Source organism: Gorilla gorilla, chromosome 9 (assembly GCF_029281585.2).
Source record: "Gorilla gorilla gorilla isolate KB3781 chromosome 9, NHGRI_mGorGor1-v2.1_pri, whole genome shotgun sequence".
Lineage (NCBI taxonomy): Eukaryota > Metazoa > Chordata > Mammalia > Primates > Hominidae > Gorilla > Gorilla gorilla.
The window spans coordinates 61,886,496-61,912,148 of NC_073233.2; the positions used below are offsets into that span (position 1 = coordinate 61,886,496).

At 36.6% G+C, this 25,653-nt stretch overlaps 1 protein-coding gene across 1 annotated transcript in view; it reads right to left on the reverse strand.

Moving 5' to 3' along the window:
- Positions 1–3,338: 3,338 nt before the first annotated feature.
- LOC115936225 (putative N-acetylated-alpha-linked acidic dipeptidase) overlaps positions 3,339–25,653 on the reverse strand; it is a 40,158-nt gene continuing 17,843 nt past the window's right edge. Inside the window, 8 exon segments of the mRNA XM_063693704.1 lie at positions 3,339–3,506; positions 3,509–3,575; positions 5,267–5,359; positions 10,411–10,492; positions 10,793–11,057; positions 13,269–13,359; positions 14,489–14,580; positions 21,570–21,637. Of these exon segments, the coding sequence (XP_063549774.1) occupies positions 3,381–3,506; positions 3,509–3,575; positions 5,267–5,359; positions 10,411–10,492; positions 10,793–11,057; positions 13,269–13,359; positions 14,489–14,580; positions 21,570–21,637 (884 nt within the window). The 3' untranslated portion in view covers positions 3,339–3,380.

Here is a 25,653-nt window from a genome sequence, read left to right on the forward strand (position 1 = left end):
GGGAGAACTAGGGTTGGACCCCAGGCAGTCTGTCTCTAAAAACTCTGTTCCTGGTCAGGAGAGGTGGCTCTCACCTGTAATCCCAGCACTTTGGGAAGTGGAGGCAGGTGGATCACCTGAGGACAGGAGTTCGAGATCAGCCTGGCCAACCTAGTGAAAGCCCATCTCTACTAAAAATACAAAAAAATTAGCTGGGCATGGTGGCAGGTGCCTGTAATTCCAGCTACTCAGGAGGCTGAGGCAGGAGAATTACTTAAACCCAGGAGGCGGAGGTTGCAGTGAGCCAAGATCACACCAATGCACTCCAGCCTGGGTGACAGAGCAAGACCCTGTCTCAAAACAAAAACAAAAACAAAAACAAAAACAACTGTGTTCCTGTCATTGCACTACCTCTTATGAATGACAGTGACATTAAATATGTTGCCAAAGTATGTTCCTAAGCCACCAAATTACATATAATATTTTGGGGAGATGCTTATTGCATGCTTGCAGAACTGATTGAAAGTTGACAAAGCTTTCAAGTATTATGTAGGTGTTGGCCCATTTTTTAGAATAATAATATTCACCTTATCCTACATCTACAGTATTGTCCAACTCTCTAACACTGACATGACAGAAAGCCTGTTAGCATGCTCAGCCAAACCCTGTAACAAAGGCATTGTGGAAATCCTAGTGTGCAGTGCAGCTTTTATTTTCAAAGCACAGAATGTCTCAGAAAGTCTCATATGCACGCTACTCTGATTACTCACAAAATGAGTGTCATCTATGGACTCTCCATACTGGTAGAGATTGAAGTGAAAATAAAAAACAAGACTCAGTCTCTAAGGAGCCTATGGTCTAGTAAGGAATATAAGGGAAGGGGCAGTCATTCTGGAGGTATTCCTAGAAGAGATGACATGTAAGCTGAGACCTGAAGGATGAGGGTAGTCTTATCTTTTCTGGGGATAAAGGCTACATGGCAACTGTTGTCATGAGAAAAGATTTTGGGACCTGGCATGGTGGCTCCTGCCTGTAATCCCACCACTTTGGGAGGCCAAAGAAGGTTGATACCTTGAGCCGGAGAGTTATTGACCAGCCTCGGATACATGGTAAAACCTCATCTCTACCAAAAATATAAAAATTAGCCAGGCATGGTGGTGCACACCTGTAATCTCAGCTACTTGGGAGTCTGATGCTGAAGGATCGCCTGAGCCCAGGAAGCAGAGGTTACGTTGAGCTGGGATTGTGCCACTGACCCCAGCCTGGGTGACAGAGCGAGACTCTGTATTAAAAAAAAAAAAAAAAAGCTCATCTTTTGCTGGGTTGATGCCATTCTAATCCATCTAGGCCAGAATGCTTTCTGAAATGCAAATATGCTCGTATCCCTATCCTGCTTAACCTTATTATGGGCTTTTGATAAACTACAGGAAAGTACTTACACTCCTCTGGATGTCTTCTACGCCCTTTGTGATGTATTTAGTGCTCAATGTATGTATTGTTCTTCCCAGAAATCCCTTGAATTCTAGAAACACTGAGTTCCTTGTATTTCTTTAACATGCCACAATCTTCCGTACTTGTTTTTTATCTTGAATAACATGATTACTTTGCCAGTGGGAATACAAATAAATAAAATCACTTTGAAACAGGTTGGCATTGTAAAATTGAAGATGCACAAATTTTACAACACAGACATTCAACCTATAGGTAGATACTGTCAGGAAAGAGAATCTCTTGAATATTTGCATTAGGATACATGTTCACAGAAGCAAAATATAGAAAACATTCCAAATATACATCAGCAAAAAATGAATAAATACATTTTATTATTCACCAGTTATCCAAATTTGGGTTATCCACTCCAAACTCCCACTTGATTGTCGTCATAAATAGATCTGGGCCCATTAAATAGTTCTTCTTTGTCACATGTTAATGATGTTAAACTTTGTGAGTAGAAGGCATTGGAGAGATGTTCCAAGAAGGTGCTTTTCAATCTGCTTTCTGTGTGCACCCTTGGCAAACTCTGGCAATGCAAATGACATCTCCAGCATCTGACACGGAGGGCATACAGAGCTACACCAGTGCCCAGATTCTGGCCCAGCGGCCAAGAGCTTCTCCTGAAATTGTCCTTTGCCGAATTTGTAGTAGAGCCCCTCTGGCTTGACATTTCTTCATAAACAGCTTTACACAGTGGCCCAGAAGACAAGTTTCTGGGGAGTTCTGAAGTGTCAATTTGAAGCAGATTCTTCAAGGGCAACACTACAGCGACTTCTTAACATTGAGCGAGGCCACAATATGAGGGGACTCTTCATTGGCTGCTCCAAATTCACCATGGAGACAAGAGCAATTCCTTATATCTGCTCATCACATATTTTTGAGACTTCTCTTTACATATTACTAGACAATATTTCATTGTTCCAATGCTGTAACAATTAATTATTCTTTATATTAACTTTCCCTATTCACATTACTGTATGTTTTCTCTGTCTTGGTGGACCCTGAATCCTACCCTCATGTGAATGAATGCTCTATATCAGCAAAATACGGCAAACTACAGCCACAGTGATAATATATTTGAACCCTTAAAAGTCAATGAAAAACATCAAGTCCCTGAAAATTACACATGGTATGATTGTCTTTATAAAAATTTCAAAAATACATAATGCCAAAACATGTAAAGGATACAGCCATGTGTGATAAAATTATAAATAATGATAGAGGAAAGATAAATAAACATAAAATTCAAGAAAATGCAAAAGCATAACTGTCATTAGTACATGTGGCATCCAAAGATATTAGAAATGTTATTTTCTTCATATGGCTATTAGGTTCACAAATGTTCATTTAATTACTATACATATATGTTATACTATAGCCTTTTATATAAATAAAAAATAATTATTTCTTATGCTATAGAGTGATAACATTTACTAAAAGTGTGATTTGATCCATTTCCCAAATAGTGTGCTGAGATAGTGATCCTCTCAGCCCAGGGTAGCCAGGCAGGCCGTGAGGCCTCTGGCTTGGGATAATCTTGTGCATATTCCCCAGTGTGCTCTCTGACATACTGATGTTTTCTTCTATGTGAAGTGGCATGAATAGATTACACTTGATTCCCTGATAATGCCAGATGAGAGTTTTACTGTATTAGGCCATTCTCCTTAGATTTAATATTGAGTTAAATTTTTCCACTTCAGAATAACCTCTTATAATTATGAAATTTATGTTTAATCCATAGGGAGAAGATAAACGATATAAACACACCCATATATAAACACTCAACTATATATAATATTCAACTTTATTTCAAATATACCAATTTTAAAATTTATCAATATACCCATTATGATTCTTTCTGAGTGACATACCACACAAATTCAATACAGATTCTCTGAAGAATCCTCTTAGGCTACTTCACTCAAAGTCTCTGCAGCTGCCTGCACTGTGAAGGCTGCAACAGAAATCTGTCTCTTCACTTCTCCTCAGGCCTTGGAAGGGTCCACTTTGCTTTCAATATCAAACAGAGCATCCTGGGATAAATTCCTGGGAATAACTCCCCTGCATACTTGTTGTGGCTGCTTGGAGCATAGATGACATGCCTGTTGATAAAATCGTTTGCTGTTTATTAGGTGCCCAAATGATATACAAGAGAAACACAAGAGCACTCTGCAATTCCTGGATTGCATATTCCTATAACAATTTGAAAAAGCCACTTGTCAACTGAACTTTCAAGTTCAATCATCTCTGAAGATTATTATATGAAATCTATAGTAATTAATTATATTTTTATTTCAAACAAATAAATTAAAGTGGTTCAGTGCTACAAAACTAGCAATGATGATAGTAACCACAGCAATCATTCTTGGTATTTAATGTTTACTTACAATTTTTCTGATGTTTAGAAATAAACTCTACACAGTTGATATTAGTATTTCACAGAGGAGGAAACTGAGGTCTGAGAGATCAAGTAACTAAATGATTTGTCTCAAGGCACATGACAAGTAACTGCTGATTTTTTAATATATCATGCTACCCCCTACATTATAGCACAATTGTAATCATTACAGTCTTGTTTGTGATCAGCCAACCCTCTATTGTGTTTTTTTTTGTCTTTTTTTAAAAAGTCACACTACCATGTTAGAATACTTAATATAGAGTTTGAAGAATCATCAAAAACAATTTTGTAATGTTCCATGTGACCAAGGCAGAAAATGTTTTATAGAATGGGCTAAGACAGTTCATGTAATAGCCCACAGAAGAGAAGGATAAACTCCATAGTAAAGATGTAAATAAGGCCAGAAGCAGTAGCTCATGCCTGTAATCCCATATATTAGGGAGGCCAAGGTGGGAGGATTGCTTGAGGCCAGGAGTTCTAGACGAGCCTGCGCAACATAGGGACACCCTGTCGCTACAAATGAAAGTACAAATATTAGCTGGGCATGGTGGCATGTGACTGTAGTCCTAGCTTCTTTGGAGGCTGCTGCAGGAAGATTGCTTGAGCCCAAAAGTCTGAGGCTGCAGTGAGCTACAATTGCACAACTGAACTCTAGCCTGGGAGACAGAGTGGGACCCTGTCTCTTAGGAAAAAAAGGGGGGGTGGGGGATGGATAAAAATATGCTGCCATTGGTGATCTGATCCAGTCAACCTGCTTGGAAGATGCTCTTACTCCCAAGCCAGACCCTTTGATAATCCCTAGAAAGAAAGGTAGGGCCATTTCTGGCTGTCCAGTGATCTATCTCATTCTGCAATATTTAGAAAATCAACCTGGGGACAGTCAATATTTGGCAGAAAAAAATCCAACTGTCAGGATTTAGGAGGAAATAAAATATCTAAATATCAACATTAGGGAAAAGAATAAATAAATACATATTTATTATATACATTATATGTAGAGAGATGTTTGGGTCGTGTGTATACATAAGTAAAAATATATTTAAAATAGAAAAGGAGCTAAAATTATACACACAAGAATATAACAATGGTTTTACATTTTTCTGGTAAAATTGGGGAGATTTTTATTTTCTGTCATGGCTTTCTGGATCTTCTATATTTTCTAAAATAAATTTATATTCTTTTATAATCAGAACAAAAATACTCAAAATAAAGATATGCAAAAATCATATTACATTATATGAAGAAACAATACAACTATCACTTACTACATATATTTTGAAATTTTCTATTTGCTTGCAAGAAATCAACTATAATATTTTTTCCACAGTGAAAAAAATAAAAATAATTAGAAGAAAAAGTGATATTACAGAAAGGAGTCATATTTTCTTTTCTTACCTATAAAAAGGCCTGTCTGGTAACCCTAATGGATCAATAAATGATCTTTCCAGAAACATGAATTGATCATTCATCATTCTTAATAATATTGGGCTGAGAAAGAAAATGAATATAATTATAACTTCATTAAAATATGTTTCTACCCAGAAAATAAAAATTTAAGAACAAAACTGAATTTAGTTATCTCCGGGGATTGGTTTCAGGACCACCCTCTACACCAAAATTTGTGCATACCCAAGTCCTGCAAGGAGGACACATGTATGTGAAAAGTTGGCCCTCCTCCTCTGTGGAATTTTTTTTTATTATTATACTTTAAGTTTGAGGGTACATGTGCACAACGTGCAGGTTTGTTACACATGTATACATGTGCCATGTTGGTGTGCTGCACCCGTTATCTCACTCATAGGTGGGAACTGAACAATGAGAACACTTGGACACAGATTGGGGAACATCACACACCAGGGCCTGTCATGGGGTGGGGTGAGGGGGGAAGGATAGCATTGGGAGATATACTTAATGTAAATGACAAGTCCTCTGTGGAATTAACAGGGTGAAAATGAACAAACTACCAAACAAATTAAATTGATCTCTCGGTATAATGATCCAGATTTAAGTCTAAAAGTTACTTAAAATTATATCGTTTCAAGTGATTTTCAGAATGGTTTAAGTACAGCGTTCTTGGAGCCTGATATGACTTTCTGGATTAACTTGGTCTGCCTCAGTGAGGAAATGTAGCCGTGTATGTGGAATCTGAAGCCACATCTGATCTCCTTTGGGTTATCTGCCCCCAGTATAACTCTTACCACATGCTTAATCCCCCTTTCACATCTTAGTCTTCATATGGTTAAGACAATGAGATAGGCAATTATATAAAATGGAAAATGTTTATGGAACACACGGCTAGTAGTCGAAATGGAATGTAACAGTTTTTTTTAAGTTTCTATAATTCTCTCACTTTATATTTTTCATTAGTTTCTCATTAGCTACATCTGAGGTTCTCAGATTCAAGCTTGTAGAGTGAGCATCATTCTGTAATAAAAGTTCTAATATATCAAAGCTAAAAGAAAGATGACTGTTGAGATTTTTTCCACATAAATGAATTTACTCACTTAAAATACTTTTGTTCTAGATTTATGTCCATCCTACTTTTAGATATTTTTAATGAAATCATTTTATGTATGCAATGCTAATATTTTCAAATGTAAGCTTGAAAATAAAAGATTTAATTTGGCAAAATAAAAAGTTTTCCATATTTAAAAATAACAAGAATAGTCGGCCCTCCATATATGTGGGTTTTAGTCCTTCAATACTGTATTTTATTTTGTTTTCTTAAGAGATGGAGTCTTGCTCTGTTGCCCAGGCTGGAGTGCAGTGGCTTAATCATAGCTCAGTATAGCCTCAAACACCTGAGCTCAAGCAATTCCTCTGCCTCAGCTTCCTGAGTACCTGGGATTACAGTGAATAATACTGCATTTTCCATCTGTGTTTGCTTGCTAATGTGGAATCTATGGATAGAGAGGGCTCACTGTATTAACTGAAAAAAAATCGTATATAAGTGGACCTGTGCAGTTCAAATCACTGTTGTTCAAATGTCAATTGTAAATTTTAACATTCTGTAATATGCAAATTAAGAACAATAACATACATAGCTATGACATCTTTAAAATCTTATAAAATACTATACTGCTCAGGCTTATAAAAGCACAGAAACAGTTGTATGTGCAAATAGAAAAAATAATAGTGATTTTTATTTACATTGGCATAATTAAGTGATCAACCCAGATATACAAATATAGGCAAGATTTTCTTCACCTTAGGTATCCTAGCAATCTACTCACTGAAGTAATACCAATATTAAAATAAGATGACTTGCTAATGTTTAGTAAGATGCCTGGCAAATTATAAATATTTACCAAGTGATAACTAACAATATTCCTTTTATTTTTAAAGCTAAACCTATTATGAACACAAGAGATGATGATTACTTAAGTCTTTCAACAATATTTGGATACCTCCTATTTATCAAACACTCCCTGCTTTTACAAAATTTACATTCTAAAAGGAGTGTTGGGGTTGTTATTATAATAAGAATGATTCGATATAATTGAAAGTTTATCAGCAAGCTCTGAATACTTCAACAATGAGTCACTGAATTTAATATACCAATTATTTCACAATTTAACTGAGAAAAATCATTACAATAAGAAAGCATGAATCATCTTATTCATTAATTTACCTCTTGCTTTTCATAATTTAGTTTTACTAGAAGTTAGCATTTAGTGATCATTTCCTATGCGCCAATTACTGTTCTGAATGTTTATACAAAATGTGATTTTTAATTTTCGAGCAATTCCGCAAGTTGGGTAGGGTAACAGCCCCATTTTGTAGATGAGATAACAAAGGATCATGAGTTAAATAACTTGCCTAAATTCACACTAGAAAGTTTTAGAGTGAAATAGGAGATTGATATTGTTCTTTCAATGCACCTTGCCGACAAAAGGAAAATAGGAACAACTTAAACTCCCATAATTTGGATTTGAGCTATTTTTAACATTTATGTATTTGGCATCATGAATTCAGATTCTGTGATAGTATCAAGGTAAATGAAACACAGAATACCTGTTAGCAACTCCGATAAACAGTTGAGACAATCGAATGAAGGATAATTTCAATAAGAAGCTATGGGTTTTGGAATCAAATTCACAAAGCATTGCTACAAGTACAAAAACTCATGTGGCCACACACACGTAAATGCGCGCGTGCACGTGCGCACGCACACACACACACACATTCTCTTTCTCTGTATCCTGTGTTAACGTCTTGTATTCTTTGATGGGGCAAGAAGTGATACAAGAAAAGCAGGATAAAGTCATGTCTCTTCCTTAGATTTCAAAGTTTTGGTGGAGAAATTCAACATTCAGTTTAATTTACTTAGTCAGAATTTACTATTATTATGTGCAAAGCACTGCTCAGGTGTTTCAGAATTTGTAAATATCATATAGGGAACAGAGTGGATCTTTACTATCACTTAGAGAAAATAAAACAAATATAGAAATACTAAAGGGGAAGCTGAGTGTGCTAAACAATAAGTGTCCTAAACAAACCACAATTCAAACCATGAGGCATTTTGTCAGAGGGAGAAAACATTTTTTCTTTTAAATACAAAAAGAAAACCAGTTTTATAGAATACATGGTGTTTGGGATCTCCTTAAAATGTGTTTATTATTGTTGACTTTTTTACCCACATATAAAAATTATAAAGAATTGAAAAGAATAGGAAAACAATTCTTCCAATATTCCCTGAGGATAGCACAATTATTATAATAATTCATTAATTCCCTTTAAGTTTTTCCTGTATTTGTTAAATAAAAATTAATCAAATTATATTTACAATTTTACAACTTTTTTGCTTACTTCATATCTTATTCTAAGTATCTTCTATTATGTTGTATTTCTAATAATCCATTGTAAGGATTATAAAATGTTCAAATTAGTGAATATCAAATTTTTTAGTAATTTCTCTTCTCTTAAGCATTAGGTTATTTTGAATTACTTGCTATTATAATTTTATACTTCAAATCTTTCTCCAGGCAGCCTTTCTTTTCCAAAATTGAGACTTTTTCCTAAGAAATAATCCAAGAAATGGAAATACTATGTCAAAGCACAGGACTCTGTGACAGCTCTTGAACACATTAGCAATATGTATCTATCTTTTTCAAAAAGGCTAAAATAATTCATAATGCTATCAGAAAAGCATGGAGAGCATATGCTTCAGTGTACCAGCTACAGCAATGGGCAAACCAAGGTTTAAATTGTTATTAATGTGTTATAAAAATAACATCACATTACTTTCATTTGCACTTCTGAATTATGCCTTAGTGAACTGCAATATTTTGCTATGTTTCTTTACAGGTTTATCTTTGACAACATTTTTAAAATTATTTGTCTTGTTTCTTACCGATATTTTCAGCTGGTTCTTTTGGACTGTTTAAATTAATTTTCAAGAAATATTTTTATAATGTATATATTACTCTCCATTTTTGCTAGAAAATACGTTTTCAAATTTCTTAATTTTTCTTGTGAATATTAATTTTCGTATTCTGAACAATTTCAAATGGTCTCATCTAATTGCATCATTTCCCCATTGCTTTTAAACTTGGCATCTTTCAAGAAATTTCCATTTTTACTAAATAATTCTTCACACCTGTTGTTTATGTTAGTATACAGTGTGAAGTGCGATTCTGAATTTACTTTTATAGCAGGTACTAACATAGTTTATATAATATTATGGTTGAGTAATCTTTCCCCATTAATTTTTGCTGTATCATTTATTACTAATACTTCCTTATAGATCGCCAAGGCTATTTCTACATCATCTACTGTAATCATTTTATGTGTCCTTACATCAGCTCCTGGGGATTTGATATTTATATCATGATACTATATTTAATACACAAATCTGTGCCCTCAAAATTATACTTTAAAAAATTACCTTAGTATTCTCACCAAGTATTTTTCCTTCCATCTTAAAATTTTGTTCAAATTGTGTTGTACTTGTGTAATCTTACACGGAATTAATCCTAAATGTTTAACATTTCCAAAATTAATGGCTTCACAATATTTGCTATTCTGGATAAACAGAATTTTGCCAGATGGAAGTGGAAATAAGGAGCTCTATGTGGAGGTAATGACAAAAACACAAGAGGTAGAAAGAAATCATGCTTTGAAAAATAAATAGTCTGGCTGAGTTATGATGTACAGATACTGAAAAAGCAAGAAATAAAACTGGAAACAGCTGGGGTCACACAGTATAGGACCTTCAATGTTAAGGAGAGTATTTTGTAACCAATCAAATGGCAAGAGGGAGGGACTGACATTTCTGAGCAGCACAATTGCCACTCAGAATGTCGAAAGTAGGTCTTTTGAGATAGGGCAGTCTTACATAGAAGTGCTAGAGTGGAAAGACAGAAAACAGCAGGAAACGACACTTGTATACCTATGTAACAAACCTGCAAGTTCTGCCCATGTATCCAGGAACTTAAAGTAAAACAAATTTAAAAAAAAGAAAACAGCAAGAAATTCCCAAAGCTAGTTCAGCAACAGTGATGTTATCACACACACATGCACATATATGTAGAACATACTTGCTTTTGTCAAAGTCCTGGAGTCTCTCACTGAACTTGGAAGAAATTTCTGTAAAATTCTTTACTGCAGAAAAAAGTGAATCTGAAATAGAAATTGGGATCATCAAATGCTTAAAGAACATAATTTCTAATGGCACTGCTCTATAGTTCAAGAAAAGGAACAATATAGAAGCCATCATCTTTTGTGTTTTACAAGGTATTTATATTTCTATATTATAAGATGTGAGCATCCATAAAATGGAAAATACATTTATAGACATAAACAGAATATTGGATCACTTGAAATAGCAATAAATAATAAATGACCTAAGATAGCCCATTATATTTAGGAGATTAATAGAACCATACAGATGAGGAATTTGAAAAAGGAAGGGTAACGTACCAAATGATACACTGTATGTCTTCATTTCCTGTGGATGTTTCATAGAAATATTGTAGATTTTGTCAGCATACTTTCTTAAAACTACAGCATAATATTGACAATCAAAAGGGAGCACTATGGAATTGCCTAGCTCAAACACCATCCCTCCTCGAACCTGGGCCACAGTGAGGTGATATTTAAACATTGGATCATAAAACTTTTCCACCAACTCATATGTTTCATAGACACTGTGATACAGTGGATAGCCGCTGAATTTGTTTGTTTCCTACAGAAAAAATAACAAAACATATCTCTTATAGGATAGCCTACAAAAAAATGATTAGCACCATATTTACTATTAGTATTAGTAAGATTGGTCAGTGATGGATCAAGGAAAGTACTTAAGCATCTCAATAAGCTACATCCTAAATGGCTAATATTATGATACATAAACACACTCCAGGCTTGTATCAATTAAAATATGTGTATATGATATAACACATATTATTTAAAAATTATTTGAAAGGGACCAAACTGGCTTGCCTCTAAGAATGCAGAAGATTGCATTCTTAGATTCATGTTTTAAGAATCTGAAAAAAAAGACAAGACAATCTTGCATTTGGATAAAAATAAGAAGACGAATTGTTAAAGGCAAGTACATAAGTATTACACAATATTATATAGGAGAAGACACTAAATTGCTTAATCACTAAAATTCCATGGGTAAATGATTGTCTGACAAGCAGTGTGCTGAAGGCTGGAGAGTCTGAGTGGTGAGGGGTGCAGTAGCGGATCCAAAATCTCACTAAGGAGAGAGAAGGGAGGCCCAGACAGGTGTCAGGAAAACCAAAAGTATAGGTAGAAGGAAGGACTTTTCAAACTGTGAATTGCTGGTTTATCACTTTTGATCATCTTAAGATGCTTATTTTTATTATTAATATAAAAGAACATTTTATGTACTGATGTGTTGAAGAGACTGGGATTCTGGAATTACCCTGCCAGGGTTTGAATCTAGGCTTCAGGACTTACTACCAAAAACTTTAGGTGGTCATTTGACTTTTCTTTGTTGTAATTTTTTCGTAGTAAAATGTAGACAATATTAATATTTATCCTCACTATCACCTCCTACATAACTCTGCCTAACTTCCTACCTCACAGACAGGAGACTGAAGACTTTCCATCTGGGAAGAACAGCCCATGAGGAAAGGCTTACAGAAACTTAATGTCAACTCTAAATAACCAAATGTCTTTTCTGTATTTGGAGTTGAGCTCTATCTCTTATTATTGCAATATTCTTATTGGAATAGTTTTGAATGAACTCTTTCTTACCATTTTTTATAACTGTGAGAATGATTTTTCTTTATAACATAAAATTTAAAATTGAAAAAGTATCAGGATTAAAATATTACTTATAAATATGGATGTATCATAAAAGTTGACAAAGGTTTCATCTGATGAACAGAAATCAGGGGTGGTATGAATATGAAATGGAAATAAGAAACAACTGTTTTTAATTATAAACCAGTGTTCTCATAAAACTACTTGACATTTTATAAACTATGTACCCAATTTACTTTGAAGAAAATGAAAACCATATATATATATATATATAATCAACAACAAAAGAAAGGGAATCATGACTTTTACACTTACACAGTGTATTATACTGATATGATTTGACTCTGTGTCCCCACCCAAATCTCATCTTGAATTATGATAATTCCCACGTGTCATGGGAGAGACTTTGTGGGAGGTAATTGAATCATGGGGGACGAGTTTTCCTGCACTGCTCTCGTGATAGTGAATAAGTCTCATGCGAGCTGATGGTTTTATAAAGGGAAGTTCCCCCTGTATATGCTCTCTTGCCTGCTTCCAGGTAAGATGTAACTTTGCTCCTCATTCACCTTCAGCCACGATTGTGATGCCTCCCCAGCCATATGAAACTGTGAGTCAATTAAACATATTTCCCTTGTAAATGACCCAGTCTCGGGTATGTCTTTATTAGGAGCAGGAAAACAGACTAATATATATACCATTTTTCATTTGTTTAATGACTTGTTATTTGTTTAATAATTGGAGATACAGTAAGAGATGGAAATCCAAATACACTCATTCATTTTGAATGATAATGGGGAGATACTGACTAATTTTGAATAAGGAGGAGGGTGAAATCAAAGACAATTCCTACATTTCCAACTTAAATGACTGAGTGAATGCAATGCCACCAAATGAAACAGAAAATATGTTTAAAGGAGTACACGGAAGTTCACATTTGCAGGCATGAGTATTGATACCAACTGACACTTGAATTTAGGGTTGGAATACCAGATACAGGAGTTATCCTATGTAGTAGTGATATTGTCAACCACTGAGACTTCTCCCTCTGCTTTCAAATTTCTCTATTCCTCTAATGCTTGAGTCACTTTTTGGAGTCAGAATTATTTGTTTAGTTAAAACATATTCATAAATAATCTTGGATAATTTGAGATTCACTTACCCAATTTTTAGTATACCGTTCTCTGCCTGAAGCAATTCCAAGTTGTTGGAAGAACACCTCAAAATCATTTCCAGATCCCAATTTGCTTATCCTTGTAGAGATAAAACAACAGAATTATTTCAAAGTAATTTGTTCATTAAGCACAGATTACATGTCCATTAAACTAAACTCCATTCTTACTATTATAAATGTAATTATAAACATACAGCTTTAGACATGCAGCAAAAACATGAAAAGAATATTAATTTTGATCACAAAATATCTCCTTCTATGAGACTATTTCGTGTAGGAATGACTATTTTATGTCACATTTTGTTAAAGGTTTCTGAAATTGGAAAACATTTTCCTTAAGATTATTTCATTCCATTTATCATCTTTATTTGTTGTACATAATAGAGTGAAAAGCAAATATTTTTCAGATAATTTGGACATAAATTTTGCCCTTAATAATATAAATAGTGCTGTTGACATTGATAAACTCAGAGCACTGAGATATTTATTCTTCTTCCCTTGCTTGTGAAGATACAACCAACGTTGAAATGATGCTTTCATTTTTATTGCAATAAGCGAAATATTTGTTAACTATATGATATTCAGAAAAAGGATAATTACAAGGTGATGAGGTGGCAGAAAAATGAGGAAAATTACTTTTCACCATTATCTCTAACATGGGTTGGGTATCCCTAATCCAAAAATCCAAAATCTGTATCAAAACATTCCATGCACCCCCAAAATAAATACACCTACTACGTACTCACAAAAATTAAAGATTAGAACATTTTTAAAAATGCTGCAAAATCCAAAAGTTTTTAAGCACCTACATGACACTGAAAGGAAATGCTAACTGAAGCATTTCAGATTAGGGATGTTCAACCAGTAAGTATAATGCAAATATTCCAAAATCTTAAAAAAATCCAAAGTCCAAAACACTTCTCATCCAACACATTTTGTATTAGAAATGACCAATCTTTATAATCTGTTGAAGTGTTCCATATGTATATATTACATATTCTAAAGAGAAATCACATTTTGATATCCTGCAGATTTAACTACAAAACACACAGTAATATTTTATTTGTGAACCAAAGTAATGCTTTTCTTTATCAGATTTTAGACCATTTTGAAACTTAATTTTTCACTTAATGATTAAAAGAAAATATGCTTTTATTTTCAAAACAATCCCACACTGAATTCAGTGGAAACTTCATTCATTTGTTTACCTGGGCATGCCACTGAACTCTGGGGAAGGACTTTTTTTAGTCCAACTTTCATAAAGAGATTTGCCTTCAAAGCCTTCATCAGGGCTTTTCAGCTACACAAATTAAAAGAAAAAAAGAGAATACTTACAAATCAGATATATTAAAAACTAGATGTCCATTAACCAGAAGTGAGTAATTAAGCCACAATTTAGCAAAAACAAGGGATGCTATCCATACATTAGCAGTCATCAAGAATTATAAGTTTCTGGCCGGGCGCGGTGGCTCACGCCTGTAATCCCAGCACTTTGGGAGGCCGAGGCGGGCGGATCACGAGGTCAGGAGATTGAGACCATCCTGGCTAACACGGTGAAACCCCGTCTCTACTAAAAATACAAAAAATTAGCCGGGCGTGGTAGTGGGCGCCTGTAGTCCCAGCTACTCGGGAGGCTGAGGCAGGAGAATGGCATGAACCCAGGAGGCGGAGCTTTCAGTGAGCCGAGATCGCGCCACTGCACTCCAGCCTGGGAGACAAAGCAAGACTCCGTCTCAAAAAAAAAAAAAAAAAAAAAAAAGAATTATAAGTTTCTGACAAGTGGGAAAATATTCATGTGATTATATATAGGTGAACTATATTATAAAAATAAATGTATGAAGTGCATAGCATAAACAGGCTACACCAAATTCATACCAAGCCATTGTCTTTAGATGAATGGCATAGCGTATGATCTTTTTGTCTATTTTTCTGAATTAAAAGATACTACAGTCAAAACTATTTCTCATCTCACAACAAAGAAAATAAAAAGAAGCAAGCTGGTTAAGGGGAAGGATTCAATTTAATATTGTTTCTTGCCAGTAGGGTTGCCAAAGTCATTCAATAATATACAGTAAACCGCAATGTCTGTTCTTGTACCAGTATCATGCTGTTTTGGTTACTGTAGCCTCATAGTATAGTTTGATGTCTCCAGCTTTGTTCTTTTTGCTTAGGATTGCCTTGGTTATATGGGCTCTTTTATGGATCCATATGAATTTTAAAACAGATTTTTCAAATTCTGTGAAGAATGCCAATAATAGTTTAATAGGAATAGCACTGAATCTATAAATTACTTTGGGCAATATGGCCATTTTATTGATATTGATTCTTCCTATCCATGAGCATGGAATGTTTTTCCATTTGAATATGTCATCTCTGATTTCTTAGAGCAGTGGTTTGTAGTTCTCCTTGTAGAGATCTTTCACCTCCTGAGTTAGCTGTATTCATAGGTATTTTATTCATTTTGTGGTAATTGTGAATGAGTGTTAATTTGTGACTTGGCTCTTGGCTTGTCTGTTGTTAGTGTATAGGAATGCTAGCAATTTTTGCACATTGATTTTGTATCCTCAGACTGCTACAGTTGCTTATCAGCTTAAGGAGCTTTTGGGCTTTGACAATGGAATTTCCTAGATACAGAATCATGTCATCTGCAAACAGGGATAGTTTGACCTCCTCTCTTTTTATTTGAATGAGCTTTATTTTTTTGTCTTGCCTGATTACCCTGGCCAGCACTTCCAATACTATGTTGAATAGGAGTGATTAGAGAAGAATCCTTATTTTGTGTCGGTTTTGAAAAGGACTGCTTGTAGCTTTGGCCCATTCAGTACGATGTTGGCTGTGGGTTTGTCATATATGGCTCTTATTATTTTGAGGTTTGCTCCTTCAATACCTAGTTTATTGATAGTTTTTAACATGAGATATTCAATGTTATTGAAAGGTTTTTTCTGCATTTATTGAGATAATCATGTGGTTTTTGTTTCTAGTTCTGCCTATGTGATTAACTGCATTTATTGATTTGAATATGTTGAATCAACCTTGCATCCCTGGGATGAAGCCTACTTGATTGTGGTGGATAAGCTTTCTAATGTGCTGCTGGATTCTGTTTGCCAGTATTTTATTGAGGATTTTTGCATCATTGTTCATCATAGATACTGGCCTGAATTTTTGTTGCTGTTGTATCTCTGCCAAGTTTTGGTATTGGGATGATGCTGGCCTCATAGAATTAGTTAGGGAGGAGACTCTCCTCCTAATTATTTGGAAATAGTTTCAATAGAAATAGTACCAGCCCTTCTTTGTACCTTTGGTAGAATTAAGCTGTGAATCCATTTGGTCCTCGGCTTTTTTTGGTTGGTAAGCTATTTATTACTGCCTCAGTTTCAGAACTCATGATTGGCCTGTTCAGGGATTCAATTTCTTTCTGGTTCAGCCTTCAGAAGGTGTATGTTTCCAGGAATTTATCCTTTTTTTTCTTTTTCCTTTTTTTTTTTCTGTTTTTGTTTTGTTTTGTTTTTTGATGAAGTCTTGCACTGTCGCCTGGGCTAGAGTGCAATTGCGCGATCTCTGCTCATTGCAACCTCATTCACGCAATTCTCCTGCTTCAGCCTCCTGAGCAGCTGGGATTACAGGCACCTGCCACCACACCCAGCTAATTTCCATTTCTTCTAGACTCTTTAGTTTATGTGCATAGAGGTGTTTATAATGTTCTCTGATGTTTGTATTTCTGTGGGGTCAGTGGGAATATTCCCCCTTATCATTTCTGTTGGTGTTTATTTGAATCTTATCACTTTTCTTCTTTATTAGTCTAGCTAGCACTCTATATTTTATTAATTTTTTTTCAAAAAATCAGCTCCTGGATTCGTTAATATTTTGAAGGGCTTTTCATGTCTCCAACACCTTCAGTTCAGCTGTGGTCTTGGTTATTTCGTGTCTTCCGCTAGCTTTGGGGTTTGCTTGCTTTTGTTCTCTAGTATATTTAGTTTTGACACTAGGCTGTTAACTTGAGATCTTTCTAATTTTTTTTCTTTTTTTTTTGAGATGGAGTCTCTCTCTGTTGTTCCGGCTGGAGTGCAGTGACGTGATCTCAGCTCACTGCAACCTCCACCTCCCGGGTTCAAGTGATTCTCCTGCCTCAGCCTCCCGAGTAGTTGGGACTACAGGCACCCGCCACCACGTCTGGCTAATTTTTTGTATTATTAGTAGAGACGGGGTTTCACTGTGTTTGCCAGGATGGTCTCGATCTCCTGACCTTGTGATCTGCCCTCCTCGGCCTCCCAAAGTGCTGGGATTACAGGTGTGAGCCACCACACCTGGCCAGATATTTCTAACTTTTAATGTGGGCATCTAGTGCTATAAATTTCCCTTTTAATTCTGCCTTAGCTGTGTCCCAGAGATTCTGGTGTGTCATATCTTAGTTCTCACTAGTTTCAAAGAACTTCTTGATTCCTGCTTTTATCTCATTATATACCCACAAGTCATTCAGGAGCAGGTTACTCAATTTCCATGGAATTGCATAGTTTTGAGTGAATTTCTTACTCTTGATTTTGAATTTGCATGGCAGTACAAGAGACGTTTTTAATTTCATTTCTTTTGCTTTTGCTGAGGAGTGTTTTACTTCCAATTATGTGATCAATTTTAGAGTAAGTGCCATGGGCTGATGAGAAGAATGTCTATTCTGTTGTTTCTGGGTGGAGAATTTTGTAGATATGTATCAGGTCCATTTGATCCAGTACTCAGTTTAGGCCATGAATATCTTTGTTATTTTATGTCTTGAAAATTAATTAATATTTTCAATAGGCTGTTAAAGTCTACCACTATTATTGTGTAGGAGTCTAAGTCTCTTTGAAGGTCTCTAAGAACTTGCCTTATGAATCTGGGTGCTCCTGTGTTATGTGCATATATATTTAGGACAGTAAGCTCTTCTTGTTGAATTGAATCCTTTACCATTATGTGATGCCCTTCTTTGTCTTTTTATTATCTTTGTTGGTTTAAAGTCTGTTTTGTCAGAAACTAGAATTGCAACTCCTGCATTTTTCTGTTTTCTATTTGCTTGGTAGACTTTCCTTCATCTATTTATTTTGACTTATGTGTGTCATTGCATATGAGAAGGGTCTCTTGAAGACAGGATACCAATAGGTCCTGGTTCTTTATCCAGCTTGCCACTCTATGTATTTTAATTGGTGTATTTAGCCCATTTACATATAAGATTAGAATTGAAATGTGTGGATTTGATCCTGTCATCATGATGTTAGCTGGTTATTCTGCAGACTTATGTGATTGCTTTCTAGTATCACTGGTCTGTGTACTTCAGTGTGTTTTTGTCGTGGCTGGTGACAGTCTTTCCTGTCCATATTTAGTACTTCTGTCAATAACTCTTGTTAAGACATGTCTGGTGGTAACAAATTCCCTCAGCATTTACTTGTCTTGAAAGAATCTTATTTCTCCTTCACGTATAAAGCTTAATGTGGTCGGATATGAAATTCTGGATTGGAATTTCTTTTTTCTAAGAATGTTGGTCATTGGCCCCCAATCTCTTCTGGCTTGCAGGGTTTTAGCTGAGAGGTCCACTGTCAGGCTAATGGGCTTCCCTTTGTAGGTAACCTGGCCTTTCCCTCTAGCTGCCTTTAACATTTTTTCTCTCATTTTGTCCTTGGAGAATCTGATGAGTATGTGTCTTGGGGATGATCTTCTCAAGTAGTATCTTACTGAGGTTCTCTGCATTTCCTGAATTTGAATGTTGGCCTATCTAGCTATGTTGGGAAAGTTCTCATGGATTATATCCTGGAATATGTTTTCCAAGCTGGTTCCATTCTTCCTATCTCTTTCAAGTACACCAATCAGTCATAGATTCAGTCTCTTTACATACTCACATATTTCTTGGTGGTTTTGTTCATTCCTTTTTCTCGATTCTTGTCTGCCTGTATTATTTCAGAAAGACAGTCTTCAACTCTAAGATTCTTTCCTTTACTTGGTCTATACTGCTATTAATACTTGTGACTGCATTGTGAAGTTGCTGTAGTATTTTTCAGCTCTATTCTTCTCTAAACTGGCTCATTTTACTGTCAGTTCCTGCAATGTTTTAACATGATTTTTAGCTTCCTAGAATTGGGTTACAACACACTCCTTTATCTCAGTAAACTTTGTCCCTATCCATATTATGAATTCTACTTCTGTCATTTCAGGCATCTCAGCCTCAACCCGGTTCCGAAACCTTGCTGGAGAAGTGATGCAGTCATTTGGAGGAAAGAGGGCACTGTGGCATTTTGAGTTTTCAATGTTCTTGTACTGATCCTTTCTCATCTTTGTGGGCTTATCTGCCTTCAATCTTTGAGATTGGTGACCTTTGAGTGGAGCTCGTCCTTTTTTTTCTTTTCTTTTCTTTTTTTTTTTTAAAACAGTCTAGCCACTTTTCTGCAGGGCTGCTGTGTTGTGCTGGGGGGTCGACTCCAATCACTAGTTGCCTCAGATTTTACAGTACCTGGAGGAATCATCAGAGATGGCTGTGAAACAGTAAAGAATGCAGCCTGCTTCTTACTGTGGGACCTCCATCCAAGGGAGTTATAGACATGTTGCCAGCCTGAACAGACCTGTAGGAGGTGGCTGGAGACCCCACTAGGAGGTCTTACCCAGACAGGAGGAAAAGGATCAGGGACCCAGTTTAAAAAGTAGTCTGGCCACGTTTTTGTAGAGCAACTGTGCTGTGGTGAGGGTCCACTTCAGCCCTCGGTTGTCTTGGACACTCTGAAGTCTGAAACCTGGGATGGCTAAGTCACCCAAACAGCAAAGATGGTGGTTTGCCCCTCCTTCTGGCAGCTCCATCCCAGGGTGTCCTAAAACTTCTGTTAGCCAGAGAACACCAGTGGGGGTAGCCAGAAACCCTAATTGGGAGGCTCCACCCATTGATGAGGAACGTAGTTGGGGATCTGCTTTATAAGGAAATCTGGCCACGTTTTTGTGGGGCCACTGTGCTGTGCTGGGGTACTGCTTCCACCCCCAGTCATCTTGGGCTCTCCAAAGCCTAAAGGTGGGAATGGCTAAGCCACCCAAACAGCAAAGATGGCAGCCCACCCCTCCACCCCCACCTCCCTGCCCCCCACCACCACCCAAGAGCTCTTTCCCAGATAGGCACAACACTGCTACCAGTGGCTGGCTGGAAATCCAAGCCAGTGGGTCTTATCCTGTGAAGTGCTGTGGAAGTGGGGCCTGCAGACCATCACTGCTCAGGCCCTTGAATTCGGCCTCTTTTTTATGGGTATGTATGGGGGTCTAACCTCCTGCTGTGCTGGAGTTGCAGTTACTTTTGCCAAGAAGCCTGGAAAGCTGGTGTATCTAAAGCTCCTGTGTCTCCGTGCATGCCTGAGTGGCTGTTCTGCTAAGACTCCATGTAGCTGTGTATCAGACTGAAGGCCCTGGTGGAGTGGGTTCACGAGGGTATCTGCTGACCTAAGGGTTGCAAAGATTCATGGAAAAAGCATGGTTTCCTGGGGTTGCACATTCCCTCATCATTGTCCTGGGTGGGGGAGGTTCCCTTGACTCTGTGTCATTCCCAGGTGGGCCGTCGTCCTGCCTTGCTTTTCTCCATTCTCCTTGGGTTGGGTTGTTTCCTTGATTAGTCCCAATGTGAGTATCTGCTCGTTTCAGTTGAAGGTGCTGTATTTACTTGCCCCTTCAATTTCTCTTTGTGAGAGCCACACACCATAGTTGCTTCCAGTCAGTCATCTTGGTCACTCCTCCATTCCATTCTTTTGAAACCAAAGGTTAATGGCATTTAAATTTTATGTATAATCCCTATCTGAAAAAATGTAATTGTGATCTCATCTAGACTCTGTCCCTGGAAGCCAGCCCCTGGTATTCTTATGAATATTCTTCCTCAATCAATTAGAACATTTAATGATTCCTGTGTTCTGAATTAATTGGTATCACTATACTGAAGAATATAAACAATTTTTTTAGTTAAGGAGTTGAGCCATAGGACCAAGTCTTGGTTCGGCTACCGTACAAGTTGTGTGTGACTTTGGTGGCCAATGTTCTTTGAGCTCAGTTTCACTGTTTTAAGAATGGAGATGGTAGACATGATGCTACTAATGGGCTACCTCACAGTGGTGTGGTGAGAAATGAGGCAATCTGTGTAAACAGTTTCCTAGATGTGATGGTCTGTGAAGATGTGATGTCATATATGTTATATGAAAAGAAGACAAGAAGTTATAAAACACCACCAATGTTTAACACAATAATACCTCAAGAAAACATCATTTGTAGAACTTGGGTTTTCTTAAATTATGTGTAATTATATACCTCTTTTGTTAGGTTGTATACCAAGCTGTACATCAGCGGTGTACAATCAACTCTCAGAGTGTAGTTTCCTGAAAAATAAGAAAAGAATAGATTTTAAAATTTAATTTCTTTCTGTTATTATTTTCTTCAAAGACCACTGCTAAATTCCTACCAGAATGATTGTTTTAAAACCTGATTTCAACTGTAACTCTCCAATGGCTTCCCAACTAACTGTAAAGTCCATCATCCTCACCATGGCCCACACTGCCATATATGAAACCCTAGGTCACCTTTCAAAATCTGCATTTTACATTCTGCCCAACAATACTCCCTCAGCATCTTTGCACACACTGTCCTTCCAGCCTGGAACAGTATTCTGCATTATATCTGCATGACTTACTCCTCCTCCTCTGGTCTAATGTCATGTTTTTCTGAGAGATTTCCCCGATCACCCTACCTAAAATAGCACTCTCTTACCCCCTAATTTTAGCCACTCTCTCTTTTAACCTTGGCTTATGTTTCTCCATATTACTCATCTATTTAACATAAAACATATTAAGTACTTGTCTTTTTATTATTGGCCCTCCCACTAGACGATAAGTCCCCTGGGATAAGATGTACTCTCTTGTTTGCTGCCATACCCCAGTGCTTAGAACAATCCTAGAATTTGGCATTTAACCAATCAATATTTGTTGTGACAATGAATTTGTGAACCAGGTGCTCTTCTTAGAGTTTCAGTCCCCATTCCTCAGGAGGGGGCTGGTGGTTGTGACAATCAAGTGAAGCACCCAGGAGAGGTGTTCTTGGGAAGCCAAGACAGCACAGGGAGGGGCTGCTGACTCAGGAGCAGTTTTGGGGGAGGGAAGTCAAGACAACTTCACAAACTTGGAGAAGGGACTCTTGAACTGGGTTTTCTAGAACCAGGACACAGCTGGGGGGAAAAATGGTATTTTCAGCTAAAGGCATAGCCTGTGCGAATGCCCAGAAATGTGAAAGCACATGAAACACTCAGAGGATGGCAACTAGCTTTTATCCCGAAGCCTCAGATCCATGTTTGAGAACAGCAAAAGTTGAGGCTTTTAAAATAGTGACACCACAACAGAATTGTTTATGGAACTTAAAGATTTGATTTTAGATTCTAAAATTAATCTGGAAGAATAAATATGTACAAACAGCCAATGTAATTTTTAAAACAGAAGTGCTTATAAGAGTGGAAATTGGGGAGTGGAGTAGTTTGGCAGCATTTATTACAATTTAATTGCCCACATCTGAAGACCAAATAAATATACTTGTAGCTCTCTACCCTCTCCTCACATTATACCAAAAAAGCATGCAAATAAAATAATATTAACCACAACAAACTGAAGCAATCTGTCCAGCAGCTAGAAAATTGATACAGAATTTGTCCTATTGAATACAGTGTAGATTTTTGTTGTCTGGTGGTAGTGTTTGTTTTTTAAGTGAAACAGAGATATGTGCTGATATGGAAAGTTTTTCATAATGTGTTGCCGAATGAAAAAGGCAAGTTGTAGAACCATTTAGCTGTAATATGATACCAAATACCTGTATAAGGTGGTGAGAGACAGTAGAGTGTAGTGGTTAGAAGGGTAAAGTTGGAACAGACCAGTCTGATTTGAGTCTAAGCTCAACCCTTCACTAGCTGTGTGGTCTTGGGAAAGTTACTTAACCTCTCTGAGTGTCAGTTTCTTCTTTTATACAAAAGGGATAATAAAAATATTTACCTACTTATCTCAGAGGGTTATTGTGAGTACTGAATAATTTTTTTACGTGTAAAGCAACTGAGATAGCACCCACTACGCTCTTGGTGCTTTGTGAAGCTAAATTCTATATATTAATGCCAACATGATGGAAACACCCAAAACTGAGGACAGTAATACCTTTGGAGAGAGGACTAAGTTTGAGAGTAGTTTGCATTGGGGAGTTTTGCTTTATTTGTAAATTTTACATTTTAACATTAGAAATTTCAGAATCTATGATTATTTGTATTATTTGAGAAAGAAACATTAATACAATGTAAAAATATAAAACAAGTGAGATGAATCGTGTCCCAATCATATAGTACCTCCTGTCCTTTGTTCTCGATTTTGAAAATTATAGAGACACAATGAAGCAATTTCAAGCCAGGGATGACAAAAGTAGCAAAGCTTAATGAGTTTTTAAAATACATTAAAATATCAAATCTTAAAAAACTATGGCCAAGTATGGTGTCACACACCTGTTTTCCCAGCTACTTGGGAGGCTGACGGGGGGAGGATCAGTTGAGCTCAGGAGTTTGAAACTATCCTGGACAATACTACAAGATCTCATTTCAAAACAACAATAACAACAACAACAACAACAACAACAACAAAAGCAGAAAAAAACTATCAATAAAGAGAAGGTTATTCTACGTTTCAAGAAAATATATTTGGAGTATTTATTCTGGGTGGGCATATAATATACATATATATACATATATATATTTCACCTTATTATGTGTTTTAAGTAGGTGTAATGATACTAATCAAAGTTAACTTTTTTTGACATTTACTCTGTGCAAGGCACAGGTCTGGGAGATTTGCAAATGTAACTTTTTTTGCCCTTACAGGAGCCTTTGAGATAGGAGCTCTTAGAAGTTATATTTAGAAGTGAGAAAACTGAGGCACAGAAAGTAAATAGCTTGGGTCACACAAATAGGAAGTTGCAGGGCCAGGAATGAATCCAGGCATCTGACGCCAAAGGTCAAGCTCTTAGCCACTACCCTAAGAGAAGGAGAAAAGAATAACCAAATGCACTGTGTAAACTAACTTTCAGAACGGTGTAGCTCAGAGGCATTGACAAAGAAGAAAAGGAAGGTTGGGAGCTGTGGCTCAGACCCGTAATCCTAGCATTTTGGGAGAACAATGTGGATAGACAGCTTGAGCCCAGGAGTTTCAGACCAACCTGGGTAATATGGTCAAACGTCATCTCCACTAAAAATACAAAAATTAGCTGGACGTCTAGCGTTTGCCTGTAGTCCCAGCTACCAAGGAGGCTGAGGTTGGAGGATCACTTGAGCCTGGGAAATCAAGACTAGTGAGCCATGATCGCTCCACGCACTCCAACCTGGGCTGCGGAGTGAGACCCTGACTCAAAACAAACGAGCAGACAAACAAAAAAACAGAAGAAGAACAGAAACAGAAAAAACAAACAAACAAAAAACAGAAAAAGAACAGAAACAAAAACACACACACAAAAAAAAAAAAACAGAAAAAGAAAAAGAAAATGCCAACGTGACTCCATCAAGGTCTCATGTTCCGAGTGTTGACATGGCAAATTTACTAATACACTAAAGAAAATATTCTAAAAAATTCCCCTTTCATTCATTTAGTCCTTTTTTTTTTTTTTTTTGCAACCGTACCACAAATATTTATTGAATAAGACATTAGGAATCTAGGAGTGAATAAGCAAGATACTGTCTGTTCCTTGTTAAAGAATACAGTCCATTACTTGTAAAACAAATAATTACTTAATAATGACAGTGATGAGTGCCATGAAGACATGTCTTCCCTGAAAAAGTAACATTTCAAAGGAGGGTCTAAGGATAAGGATTAAACACATAAAGAGGTGTTGAAGCGCAATCTGAGTGTAGAGAAAAGGAGTGCAATGGCTGGGATGTTGCATATGGTCAAGATATAGATATATTAGTGGAGCTGGATTGTAGTGACAATGGACTCTTTCATTTTCATGAAAATCAATCTGCGATTTCCTTTAGTTTGGTCCTTTGCTTATTAAACGTATTTCCATTATTCAAAGTCAGCCTCAAATGCCTATCCCCTTTCTCAAGCCTTTCCTGAAGTTTCTATTATTCTTTCCTCTGAACTCCCAGAGTGGTTTTATCCTACCCTTTCTAAAGTACCTGCATACATTATAATTCAAGATTGATTTAGTATATTATCTATACTGAGTGCGCCACCACACCCGGCTAATTTTTGCATTTGTAATAGCTATGGGGTTTCACCATGTTGGCCAGGCTGGTTTCGAAATCCTGACCTGAAGTGATCCACCCACTTCAGCCTCCCAAAGTGCTGCGATTACAGGCGTGAGCCACCACACCCCACAAATG